Genomic DNA, 12,295 nt, shown 5'->3' with positions numbered 1-12,295 from the left:
TTATAGGCCCAATGATTTTTGTGCCTTGTTATCAGCAGAACTGAGGTCTTACAGGGGCGAAGTCTGGGTTGAGATCCAACAAATCTCTGAGCGACACCAACACTGAAAATGGCCCCAAATTCTTCCGCAGCCATTCTGCACTGCTGTTGGAGCTGGACACACAGCCTGGATCTGGAGGGGATGGATCAGAATTAAATGTCAAATCATTAAATTAGAAAGATATCTATGAATGCTAACGGACTAAACATTTGCCAGTAAAGAAGGAGTCAATCAAAGTTTGGAAATTTAAAATAAATTTGAAAACAACAACCGACCAAGCTTGTACCTGATTGCCGATGGGAGAGGAACGGGAGGATTAGCTCACTCAAGATCAAATGCTGCTGCCTTAAGGTCATGTGATCAAACTGGTGGCTAAATGCCTGCAGTCTGAGAATAAAATCAAGAACAGAATGAGAAATTACTTTCACTTTCAATTCAAAGACTCTCTGAATGATTTATTAGTCTAGAGAAACTAATCTGTAGACCTTATTTTATGAAGGCAGTAAATATCAAATCAGAAGTATATGTATGTACATGTATATACATTTGAAACGTGAAATGTCATTGTGAAAGACATACAGGAGCTGTGAAGGATTTACGCTAAGGTAAGACAAGTATAAGAATCTCTAGATCTACACTCACATTTTCTGGTATGAATGACAGCTGAGGTTCCTGCTGTTGAGACAGTGCAGAAACATTTCTGATGCAGATGGCAGGAATCCTCTCAGTCGGCCAGAGAACCACTTCATGATGACGCTGCTGTCCCCCAGCTGCTCATCACTCAGCATCAACACCCTCATCTCTCCGATCACATCCAGAACCTCAGACGCTGATGAACCAATCATGGGCATGGACTGGAGGAGAGATCAATGATCATTTTACAAAGATTTGTAGACAAGACTGTCAAATCCCCGGACTAGCTGGGAAAATGTGGGTGGGAAAAGTGAACAAGCTCTTCTCTTCCTTAACAACTACCATCGATGTGTCCTCTCTTAAACAAGCATCAAAAGATGTAAAGGTGAGGAGTTTACATAGTTGTAAGCACATTAGAGGTTAGTTAAGGCACTGACCATATTAGCAAGGATGTCCAGAGCCGGGTCCAAGACAGAGGAAAGCTTAGTGAGCAGCATCTTCCACACCACTTTAGACTGACTGCTGTTTCCAGGCAGATTGCATCTCAGGAGAGACACCAGATGATTGGCTGTGAAGTTCTCTAGCTGTGTGTGTGACAGAGTGAAGGTAGACATAGAAAGTTATTTAGTCAAACAAGCAGGATGTTGCACAGAATGTACTCTGAATTGCAGAAACTGTCCTAGACACTTCAATTCAATTCCAGTCTGATTTTGACCCTGAGACAAAAGAGTAAGCATAAATTAGGTTTTCACCTGTGCACATGCATATTTCTCCAGGGTAAAATTACAGGGAACGTCCATAGAGACCAATGTGCTCAAGTAATGCTGTAGCTCGTTGCTGTGAATAAATGTAAAATAGCAAATAAATGGCAATACAGTAACTGTTGCAACACTTTGGGGAATTTTGGATACAGGTAATGAAGAATGGCTTACCTGTTGATTCCACTGCAGATTTGAGTACCTGTCAAATGGCACAGAAAAAAAATGAATCTCAAAGAACGGCAGCTCTAGAAGCAATTAATACAACAGTGATTGAACTGTACAAACGTCTGTCGAAGAGCTCTTACCGTTGAATTTGGTTATTGGGCACTGTGAATGACAGGTTAGAACATAATGTTAAAGATAAATCATTAAAATTGAAATAAGAGCTATAAAATAGAAGAAGAGAGAATATAAAGAAATCTCACCGTAATATTCCCGGGCAAGCAATCTGTCCAAATCAACAAATAGAAAAAAATCTGTCAGCTTATGTCAACTATAATGTACACATAACATTATCGAGGTTGAACTGTTCACATCAGGTAATGGTATAATTTTGTGGGTATGGCGGCTGTGTGTGTGTGTGTATGTGTGTGTGTGTATGTGTGTGTCTGTGTCTGTGTCTGTGTAACTGACCTTCTGGTGCAATATTTATCAGCTGATCAATGTGGGCCCTGGTGCCTGGTTTGATTTCCGGGGGCAGAGATGGTATGGCTCCATACAAACGCTCAAAACTGATACACAACAATAAAAAAGAACACCAATAAGGACTAAAGTCAAATGGAATAAATCTGACAACTGAGGGTTAATGTAACAAAATATGAAAGTTGGAATAAATCACCAAATGTTGTTGTAAGTTATAACAACATCTGAAAGCACTCACATGAGTTTGTAGACACCACAGGGTGGAGGAACCTGAGAAATGAAATATTTTACCATGAACATTTGGGACAGTTGACAGTTTGCCACTTTAGAGCTATCATAAGATGAGATGTTACCTCTTTAACCAGCTGGACCAGGTGGTGCAGGACCTCTGGCAATCTCCTTTCCTCTGGAGCCTCAGTCAGGTAGTCAAACACTCTGTGGATGACGACTTCTTTCTCTGGTGGAGTAGGAAGAGACAACACCAGCAGCTCCGCAGTCTGCTTTGGAGACAGGAGTCGTAGGTTCTCCAGCTAGAAAGTAGGAAAGGGAAGAAGAAAATTATTATTTGAAATTAACAAGGAAATTACATTATAGGCCCAATGATGTTAGTGCGTTGTCATCAGAACTGAAGTCTTACAGGGGCGAAGTCTGGGTTGAGATCCAACAAATCTCTGAGTGACACGAACACTGAAAATGGCCCCAAATTCTTCCGCAGCCAGTCTGCACTGCTGTTGGAGCTGGACACACAGCCTGGATCTGGAGGGGATGGATCAGAATTAAACATCAAAACATGAAAATGGAAAAATAGCTGTGAATATTAACAAACAAAAAATTAGCCAGTAAAGGTCGAGGAGGAGTCAATCAAAGTTTGGAAATTTGAAATAAATTTGAAAACAACAACCGACCAAGCTTGTACCTGATTGCCGATGGGTGAGGAACGGGAGGATTAGCTCCCTCAAGACCAAATGCTGCTGCTTTAAGGTCATGTGATCAAACTGGTGGCTAAATGCCTGCAGTCTGAGAATAAAATCAAGAACAGAATAAGAAATCACTTTAACCTTTTCAGCCAAAAAGAGTAAATATCAAATCACAAGGATATGGACATGGAATGCGATATATATGCATATTATTGTGAAACAGGCACAGGAGCTGTGAAGGATTTATGTCAAGGTAAGACAAGCATAAGAATCTCTAGATCTACACTCACATTTGCTGGTATGAATGACAGCTGAGGTTCCTGCTGTTGAGACAGTGCAGAAACATTCCTGATGCAGATGGCAGGAATCCTCTCAGTCGGCCATAGAACCACTTCATGATGACGCTGCTGTCCCCCAGCTGCTCATCACTCAGCATCAACACCCTCATCTCTCCGATCACATCCAGAACCTCAGACGCTGATGAACCAATCATGGGCATGGACTGGAGGAGAGATCAATGATCATTTTACAAAGATTTGTAGACAAGACTGTCAAATCCCCGGACTAGCTGGGAAAATGTGGGTGGGAAAAGTGAACAAGCTCTTCCCTTCCTTAACAACTACCATCAATGTGTCCTCTCTTAAACAAGCATCAAAAGATGTAAAGGTGAGGAGTTTACATACTTGTAAGCACATTAGAGGTTAGTCAAGGCACTGACCATATTAGCAAGGATGTCCAGAGCCGGGTCCAAGACAGAGGAGAGCTTAGTGAGCAGCATCTTCCACACCACTTTAGACTGACTGCTGTTTCCAGGCAGATTGCATCTCAGAAGAGACACCAGATGATTGGCTGTGAAGTTCTCTAGCTGTGTGTGTGACAGAGTGAAGGTAGACATAGAAAGTTATTTAGTCAAACAAGCAGGATGTTGCACAGAATGTACTCTGAATTGCAGAAACTGTCCTAGACACAATTCAATTCCAGTCTGATTTTGACCCTGAGACAAAAGAGTAAGCATAAGTTAGGTTTTCACCTGTGCACATGCATATTTCTCCAGGGTAAAATTACAGGGAACGTCCATAGAGACCGATGTGCTCAAGTAATGCTGTAGCTCGTTGCTGTGAATAAATGTAAAATAGCAAATAAATGGCAATACAGTAACTGTTGCAACACTTTGGGGAATTTTGGATACAGGTAATGAAGAATGGATTACCTGTTGATTCCACTGCAGATTTGAGTACCTGTCAAATGGCACAGAAAAAAAATGAATCTCAAAGAACGGCAGCTCTAGAAGCAATTAATACAACAGTGATCGAACTGTACAAACGTCTGTCGAAGAGCTCTTACCGTTGAATTTGGTTATTGGGCACTGTGAATGACAGGTTAGAACATAATGTTAAAGATAAATCATTAAAATTGAAATAAGAGCTATAAAATAGAGGTAAAATAGATTTAATGACAATAAAAGAAGAGAGAATATAAAGAAATCTCACCGTAATATTACCGGGCAAGCAATCTGTCCAAATCAACAAATAGAAAAAAATCTGTCAGCTTATGTCAACTATAATGTACACATAACACTATCGAAGTTGAACTGTTCACATCAGGTAATGGTATAATTTTGTGGGTATGGCCGCTGTGTGTGTGTGTGTATGTGTGTGTGTGTGTGTGTTTGTGTGTGTGTGTGTGTCTGTGTCTGTGTCTGTGTAACTGACCTTCTGGTGCAATATTTATCAGCTGATCAATGTGGGCCCTGGTGCCTGGTTTGATTTCCGGGGGCAGAGATGGTATGGCTCCATACAAACGCTCAAAACTGATACACAACAATAAAAAAGAACACCAATAAGGACTAAAGTCAAATGGAATAAATCTGACAACTGAGGGTTAATGTAACAAAATGTGAAAGATGGAATAAATCACCAAATGCTGTTGTAAGTTATAACAACATCTGAAAGCACTCACATGAGTTTGTAGACACCACAGGGTGGAGGAACCTGAGAAATGAAATATTTTACCATGAACATTTGGGACAGTTGACAGTTTGCCACTTTAGAGCTATCATAAGGTGAGATGTTACCTCTTTAACCAGCTGGACCAGGTGGTGCAGGACCTCTGGCAATCTCCTTTCCTCTGGAGCCTCAGTCAGGTAGTCAAACACTCTGTGGATGACGACTTCTTTCTCTGGTGGAGTAGGAAGAGACAACACCAGCAGCTCCGCAGTCTGCTTTGAAGACAGGAGGTGCAGGACCTCCAGCTAGAAAGTAGGAAAGGGAAGAAGAAAATTATTATTTGAAATTAACAAGGAAATTACATTATAGGCCCAATGATGTTAGTGCGTTGTCATCAGAACTGAAGTCTTACAGGGGCGAAGTCTGGGTTGAGATCCAACAAATCTCTGAGTGACACGAACACTGAAAATGGCCCCAAATTCTTCCGCAGCCAGTCTGCACTGCTGTTGGAGCTGGACACACAGCCTGGATCTGGAGGGGATGGATCAGAATTAAACATCAAAACATGAAAATGGAAAAATAGCTGTGAATATTAACAAACAAAAAATTAGCCAGTAAAGGTCGAGGAGGAGTCAATCAAAGTTTGGAAATTTGAAATAAATTTGAAAACAACAACCGACCAAGCTTGTACCTGATTGCCGATGGGTGAGGAACGGGAGGATTAGCTCCCTCAAGACCACATGCTGCTGCTTTAAGGTCATGTGATCAAACTGGTGGCTAAATGCCTGCAGTCTGAGAATAAAATCAAGAACAGAATAAGAAATCACTTTAACCTTTTCAGCCAAAAAGAGTAAATATCAAATCACAAGGATATGGACATGGAATGCGATATATATGCATATTATTGTGAAACAGGCACAGGAGCTGTGAAGGATTTATGTCAAGGTAAGACAAGTATAAAAATCTCTAGATCTACACTCACATTTGCTGGTATGAATGACAGCTGAGGTTCCTGCTGTTGAGACAGTGCAGAAACATTTCTGATGCAGATGGCAGGAATCCTCTCAGTCGGCCAGAGAACCACTTCATGATGATGCTGCTGTCCCCCAGCTGCTCATCACTCAGCATCAACACCCTCATCTCTCCGATCACATCCAGAACCTCAGACGCTGATGAACCAATCATGGGCATGGACTGGAGGAGAGATCAATGATCATTTTACAAAGATTTGTAGACAAGACTGTCAAATCCCCGGACTAGCTGGGAAAATGTGGGTGGGAAAAGTGAACAAGCTCTTCCCTTCCTTAACAACTACCATCAATGTGTCCTCTCTTAAACAAGCATCAAAAGATGTAAAGGTGAGGAGTTTACATAGTTGTAAGCACATTAGAGGTTAGTCAAGGCACTGACCATATTAGCAAGGATGTCCAGAGCTGGGTCCAAGACAGAGGAGAGCTTAGTGAGCAGCATCTTCCACACCACTTTAGACTGACTGCTGTTTCCAGGCAGATTGCATCTCAGAAGAGACACCAGATGATTGGCTGTGAAGTTCTCTAGCTGTGTGTGTGACAGAGTGAAGGTAGACATAGAAAGTTATTTAGTCAAACAAGCAGGATGTTGCACAGAATGTACTCTGAATTGCAGAAACTGTCCTAGACACAATTCAATTCCAGTCTGATTTTGACCCTGAGACAAAAGAGTAAGCATAATTTAGGTTTTCACCTGTGCACATGCATATTTCTCCAGGGTAAAATTACAGGGAACGTCCATAGAGACCGATGTGCTCAAGTAATGCTGTAGCTCGTTGCTGTGAATAAATGTAAAATAGCAAATAAATGGCAATACAGTAACTGTTGCAACACTTTGGGGAATTTTGGATACAGGTAATGAAGAATGGATTACCTGTTGATTCCACTGCAGATTTGAGTACCTGTCAAATGGCACAGAAAAAAAATGAATCTCAAAGAACGGCAGCTCTAGAAGCAATTAATACAACAGTGATCGAACTGTACAAACGTCTGTCGAAGAGCTCTTACCGTTGAATTTGGTTATTGGGCACTGTGAATGACAGGTTAGAACATATTTTAAAGATTAAAGCAATAAATATGAGAGCTATAAAATATTGGTGAAACAGATTAACTGAAAATAGAAGAAGATAGACTATAAAGAAATCTCACCGTAATATTTCCTGGCAAACAATCTGTCCAAATCAACACAGAGATAATATTCAGTCAGCTTATGTCAACTATAATGTACACATAACACTATCTGCTCTTTATGATTACAGTAGAAAAACTGATAACAGACTGTATCTTGGCTCTTAGGCAGGAGGTTGAGCTGTACAGATCAGGTAATGGTATAACTTTGTGGGTATGGTCACTCTGTGTGTGTATTTGTGTATTTGTGTATGTGTGTGTGTGTGTGTGTGTGTGTGTGAGTGTGTGTGTGCGTGTGTGTGTGCGTGTGTGTGTGTGTGTGTGTGTGTGTGTGAGTGACTGACCCTCTGGTGCAACATTTATCAGATGATCAATGTGGGCCCAGGTGGCTGGTTCGATTTCCTGGGGCAGAGATGGTATGGCTCCATACAAACTCTCAAAACTGACACACAACAATAAAAGATCCAGTTAATGACATCAATCTTAACCAAAATGGAAAAAATCTGATAACTGTGAGTTCATGTAACAAAATGTAAAAGTTGGCTGGAATAAATCACCAAATGCTGTTGTAAGTTATAAAAACATCTGAAAGCACTCACATGAGTTTGTAGACACTGCAGGGTGGACGAACCTGAGAAGTGGAATATTTTACCATGAACATTCGGGACAGTTGACAGTTTGCCTGTTTGCCAGTTTAAAGCTATCATAAGCAGAACTGTTACCTCTTTAACCAGCTGGACCAGGTGGTACAGGACCTCCAGAAACCTCCTTTCCTCTGGAGCCTCAGTCAGGTAGTCAAACACTCTGTGGATGACGACTTCTTTCTCTGGTGGAGTAGGAAGAGGCAACACCAGCACCTCCGCAGTCTGCTTTGGAGACAGGAGGTGCAGGACCTCCAGCTAGAAAGAAGGAAAGGGAAGAATAAAATTATTATTTGAAATTAACAAGGTAATTACATTATAGGCTCAATGATGTCAGCAGAACTGAGGTCTTACAGGGGCGAAGTCTGGGTTGAGATCCAACAAATCTCTGAGCGACACCAACACTGAAAATGGACCAAAATTCTTCTGCAGCCAGTCTGCACTGCTGTTGGAGCTGGACACACAGCCTGGATCTGGAGGGGATGGATCAGAATTAAACACCAAGTCATGAAAATAGAAAATATCTGTAAATGCTTACAGACTATACATTTGCCGGTAGAGGAGTCAATCAAAAGTTTGGTAATTTGAAATAAATTTGAAAACAACAACCAGCCAAGCTTGTACCTGATTGCCGATGGGAGAGGAACGGGAGGATTAGCTCCCTCAAGACCAAATGCTGCTGCCTTAAGGTCATGTGATCAAACTGGTGGCTAAATGCCTGCAGTCTGAGAATAAAATTGAGAATAGGAGAAATACTTTCACTTTCACTTTCAAAGTCTCTCTGGATGATTTATCAGTCTAGAGAAACACATCTAAAAAAATGACAATCATGAATGTGACCATGTTTTATGAAGGCCTAATCTCTTAAGTAAAAAACAACAAATATCAAATCAGAAGTATATGCACATTTGAAATATGTCGTTGTGAAAGAGGTACAGGAGCTGTGAAGGATTTATGTAAAGGTAAGACAAGTATAAGAATCTCTAGATCTACACTCACATTTGCTGGTATGAATGACAGCTGAGGTTCCTGCTGTTGAGACAGTGCAGAAACATTCCTGATGCAGATGGCAGGAATCCTCTCAGTCGGCCAGAGAACCACTTCATGATGACGCTGCTGTCCCCCAGCTGCTCATCACTCAGCACCAACAGCCTCATCTCTCCGATCACATCCAGAACCTCAGACGCTGATGAACCAATCATGGGCATGGACTGGAGGAGAGATCAATGATAATTATTTTTAAAATTGTAGTCGAAACATTCAAATCCTGGACTAGCTGGGAAAATGTAGGTGGTTAAAGTGAATGAGTAACGCTCTTCCCTTCCTTAACTACCATCGATATGCCCTTGAGCAAGGCACTTAAAGTCAGAATGAAAAGGAAAATTACTTTTTCACATTGTTAGCTAATTTTCCATGTCACTATATACACCTATTTAACAATAAATGCCAAAAAATAAATTGTTTTACTTGGTCGTATTTTTATATCAAAATGCAATTACTTTTACTTCCTTGAAAACAGTGCATCATCATTGCGCACCAGTAAGTGTAAATAAAAATTCCAACTAGTAATAACTTCACAGTGTTTTGAACAATAACAACAATCACATAACTTTTGAATGGTCCCTCCCTGCATTATGTCTGGCCACAACATCCTGGTTCAACTGGAAATGTGACAAATTACATAGGCAAGATGCTTTCACAATGCCATTTCATTGTGATTTTAACGCCAGACTATGGTTGTACTGGGCAGCTACCAGGTGTGAATGTGTGTAACTCTGTGAATGAGAAGCAGGGTGTGGCTGGAAAAGCGCAAGCATGCTCAGTCAACTTTCCCTAGATGAATAAAGGTTAAAAAAGTGCCATTACATTTTCAAAACATCGTTGAGCTATCTTTTCAATATTTTCACCTCCTTTATCAAGCTTACAGAAGGCAAATGGATACGAAACATGAATGAACATAATGATATATCACGGACAGAGCGAGGAGATGCCAGCCACTCAGTCATAAGCCATGGTTTTGTGTGATATTATATTTGGATAATATTAAATAGAGCGACAGGTGGAGATCGGGCTGATGGTTGGATGTGAAGGTGAGTTGAATGAGGAGGTAGACAGTGGTTTATGAACTGAATGTGTGAAACTCTGGCATGGGGCCGGGGTTTATGGAGAATCAGCAGGATGCAAAAGGTCAGCTCTGCTCCCTGAATCTGCTTTAAAACTCTGATGCACACTTTTTGACTTATACCAAAGATCTAGAGTTGAGGATCTGACAGAGTTGTATGTAAATAGATGTTAGTCAAGGCACTGACCATATTAGCAAGGATGTCCAGAGCCGGGTCCAAGACAGAGGAGAGCTTAGTGAGCAGCATCTTCCACACCACTTTCGACTGACTGCTGTTTCCAGGCAGATTGCATCTCAGAAGAGACACCAGATGATTGGCTGTGAAGTTCTCTAGCTGTGTGTGTGACAGAGAGTGAAAGTAGACATAGAAAGTTATTTACTAAAATAAGTAGGATGTTGCACAGAATTGGTCCTATACACTTCAGTGCAATTCCAGTCTGATTTTGACTCTGACACAAAAGAGAAAGCATAAGTTAGGTTTTCACCTGTGCACATGCATATTTCTCCAGGGTAAAATTACAGGGAACGTCCATAGAGACCGATGTGCTCAAGTAATGCTGTAGCTCGTTGCTGTGAATAAATGTAAAATAAATAAATGGCAATACAGTAACTGTTGCAACACTTTGGGGAATTTTGGATACAGGTAATGAAGAATGGATTACCTGTTGATTCCACTGCAGATTTGAGTACCTGTCAAATGGCACAGAAGAAAATGAACAGCAAACAAAGACAGCTCTAGAAGCAATAAGTACAATAGTGATTGAACTGTACAAACGTCTGTCGAAGAGCTCTTACCATTGAACTGGGTTATTGGGCACTGTGAATGACAGGTTAGAACATATGTTGAAGATTAAATCAATACAACTGAAATAAGAGCTATAAAATAAAGTTAAAACAGATTTACTGAAAATAGAAGACGAGAGAACATAAAGAAATCTCACCGTAATATTCCCTGGCAAACAATCTGTCCAAATCAACACAGAGAAAATATTCAGTCAGCTTAAGTCAACTATAATGTACACATAACATTATCAAGGTTGAACTGTTCACATCAGGTAATGGTATAACTTTGTTGATATGGTCGCTCTGTGTGTGTGTGTGTGAGTGACTGACCCTCTGGTGCAACATTTATCAGATGATCTATGTGGGCCCAGGTGGCTGGTTCGATTTCCGGGGGCAAAGATGGTATGGCTGTGTACAAACGCTCAAAACTGACACACAACAATAAAAAATCCAGTTACACCAATGACACCAATGAAATGAATAAATCTGACAACTGTGAGTTCATGTAACACAATTTAAAAGTTGGAATAAATCACCAAATGCTGTTGCAAGTTATAAAAACATCTGAAAGCACTCACATGAGTTGGTAGACACTGCAGGGTGGACGAACCTGAGAAATGAAATATTTTAATTACCATGAACATTCGGGACAGTTGACAGTTTGCCAGTTTAAAGCTATCATAAGCGGAGCTGTTACCTCTTTAACCAGCTGGACCAGGTGGTACAGGACCTCCGCAAACCTCCTTTCCTCTGGAGCCTCAGTCAGGTAGTCAAACACTCTGTGGATGACGACTTCTTTCTCTGGTGGAGTAGGAAGAGGCAACACCAGCAGCTCCGCAGTCTGCTTTGGAGACAGGAGGTGCAGGACCTCCAGCTGGAGAGGAGAAAGACAATAAGAAGAAAGGAGAGGAGAGGAGAGGAGGGGAGGGGAGGGGAGGGGAGGGGAGGGGAGAGGAGAGGAGAGGAGAGGAGAGGAGAGGAGAGGAGAGGAGAGGAGAGAAAGGTTTCAGGTTCAGCACAAAAGTACAGCTAAAGAATTCAATTAAGCTCAGTTCCCAGTATAAATGCTTGCTGAATGTTTTCCAGACTTACTCCAGAGAAGTTCGGGTTGAGCCTGTAGAAGTCTCTAACAGAGGCGAACGCTGAGAAGAAACCAAAGTTCTTTTCCAGCCATTCTGCACTGTGATTGGCTGAGGAGACACACTGGGGATCTGAAGATAAAAACGTGTGTCAATACCAAATATTAGTGTTGCCGTGATTTGCATGCGAAGTCTGTTGTATCATGTGTCAAAACGTAGTGTAAAGCTCTAAGTTGTATGTCTCAAATTTTTATGTGGTTGCAGGATAAATCGCTTCAGATTCTGTTTATCATTCTAAGTCCAAAAGTCACAATTATCTTGCTTTCCTATTGCTTTGTGCTTCTAACTGTAGCTGCTAAGACTGCCTTCAGTTTACTTACCGGAGGTGTTGTGATGTAGCAGGAAGGGATAGATGAAATGCTCGTAGATCATGTGACTGTACATCTGATCATGATCCATGTGGCGCATGTGTTTGCTTAGCTCTGCTACTCTGGAGATGGCAGGACAAATACGAAAATAACAATCACTATACCATGAATATGCATGTGTGAAAAAAGCATTCCCCTCAAAACTGGC

General features: G+C 41.2%; 2 protein-coding genes across 2 annotated transcripts in view; both read right to left on the bottom strand.

Annotated features, from left to right (window-relative positions):
- The window catches only part of mslnb (mesothelin b), a 37,579-nt gene that overhangs the window by 15,627 nt on the left and 9,657 nt on the right, over positions 1 to 12,295 (bottom strand). Inside the window, exons 15-49 of the mRNA XM_078289886.1 lie at positions 12,100 to 12,209; positions 11,733 to 11,851; positions 11,338 to 11,514; positions 11,219 to 11,250; positions 10,971 to 11,068; positions 10,799 to 10,821; positions 10,653 to 10,674; positions 10,520 to 10,592; positions 10,343 to 10,427; positions 10,045 to 10,191; positions 8,735 to 8,946; positions 8,360 to 8,460; positions 8,090 to 8,208; positions 7,817 to 7,993; positions 7,694 to 7,725; positions 4,705 to 4,802; positions 4,483 to 4,505; positions 4,337 to 4,358; positions 4,203 to 4,230; positions 4,023 to 4,107; positions 3,711 to 3,857; positions 3,283 to 3,494; positions 2,992 to 3,092; positions 2,713 to 2,831; positions 2,429 to 2,605; positions 2,314 to 2,345; positions 2,067 to 2,164; positions 1,859 to 1,881; positions 1,739 to 1,760; positions 1,605 to 1,632; positions 1,425 to 1,509; positions 1,110 to 1,256; positions 682 to 893; positions 326 to 426; positions 53 to 171 (exon numbers count right to left, since the gene is read on the bottom strand). Of these exons, the coding sequence (XP_078146012.1) occupies positions 53 to 171; positions 326 to 426; positions 682 to 893; positions 1,110 to 1,256; positions 1,425 to 1,509; positions 1,605 to 1,632; positions 1,739 to 1,760; positions 1,859 to 1,881; positions 2,067 to 2,164; positions 2,314 to 2,345; positions 2,429 to 2,605; positions 2,713 to 2,831; positions 2,992 to 3,092; positions 3,283 to 3,494; positions 3,711 to 3,857; positions 4,023 to 4,107; positions 4,203 to 4,230; positions 4,337 to 4,358; positions 4,483 to 4,505; positions 4,705 to 4,802; positions 7,694 to 7,725; positions 7,817 to 7,993; positions 8,090 to 8,208; positions 8,360 to 8,460; positions 8,735 to 8,946; positions 10,045 to 10,191; positions 10,343 to 10,427; positions 10,520 to 10,592; positions 10,653 to 10,674; positions 10,799 to 10,821; positions 10,971 to 11,068; positions 11,219 to 11,250; positions 11,338 to 11,514; positions 11,733 to 11,851; positions 12,100 to 12,209 (3,406 nt within the window). The remainder of the gene's footprint in view (positions 1 to 52; positions 172 to 325; positions 427 to 681; positions 894 to 1,109; positions 1,257 to 1,424; positions 1,510 to 1,604; positions 1,633 to 1,738; positions 1,761 to 1,858; positions 1,882 to 2,066; positions 2,165 to 2,313; positions 2,346 to 2,428; positions 2,606 to 2,712; positions 2,832 to 2,991; positions 3,093 to 3,282; positions 3,495 to 3,710; positions 3,858 to 4,022; positions 4,108 to 4,202; positions 4,231 to 4,336; positions 4,359 to 4,482; positions 4,506 to 4,704; positions 4,803 to 7,693; positions 7,726 to 7,816; positions 7,994 to 8,089; positions 8,209 to 8,359; positions 8,461 to 8,734; positions 8,947 to 10,044; positions 10,192 to 10,342; positions 10,428 to 10,519; positions 10,593 to 10,652; positions 10,675 to 10,798; positions 10,822 to 10,970; positions 11,069 to 11,218; positions 11,251 to 11,337; positions 11,515 to 11,732; positions 11,852 to 12,099; positions 12,210 to 12,295) is intronic.
- Positions 4,948 to 6,991, bottom strand: LOC144538194 (uncharacterized). Its single transcript, XM_078282311.1, has 9 exons — positions 6,975 to 6,991; positions 6,841 to 6,868; positions 6,661 to 6,745; positions 6,349 to 6,495; positions 5,921 to 6,132; positions 5,630 to 5,730; positions 5,351 to 5,469; positions 5,067 to 5,243; positions 4,948 to 4,983 (listed from the first exon to the last, which is right to left on the bottom strand). The coding sequence occupies exons 3-9, from the start codon at positions 6,706 to 6,708 to the stop codon at positions 4,948 to 4,950; spliced, it is 840 nt and encodes a 279-aa protein (XP_078138437.1). The 5' UTR covers positions 6,709 to 6,745; positions 6,841 to 6,868; positions 6,975 to 6,991.

Source organism: Centroberyx gerrardi, chromosome 3 (assembly GCF_048128805.1).
Source record: "Centroberyx gerrardi isolate f3 chromosome 3, fCenGer3.hap1.cur.20231027, whole genome shotgun sequence".
Taxonomy (NCBI): Eukaryota; Metazoa; Chordata; class Actinopteri; order Beryciformes; family Berycidae; genus Centroberyx; species Centroberyx gerrardi.
The sequence above is the reverse complement of the archived record's forward strand: the minus strand, read 5'-3'. Positions and strand labels throughout refer to the sequence as shown.

Bases quoted from the DNA above. Each gene is read 5' to 3' on its own strand.
- LOC144538194 (XM_078282311.1), bottom strand. From the start codon at position 6,708: ATGGACGTTCCCTGTAATTTTACCCTGGAGAAATATGCATGTGCACAG. The intron at 6,496-6,660 runs GTGAAAACCTAA...TCACACACACAG, and splicing joins AGAAATATGCATGTGCACAG to CTAGAGAACTTCACAGCCAA. The intron at 5,470-5,629 runs GTACAAGCTTGG...CATCCCCTCCAG, and splicing joins CCTCACCCATCGGCAATCAG to ATCCAGGCTGTGTGTCCAGC.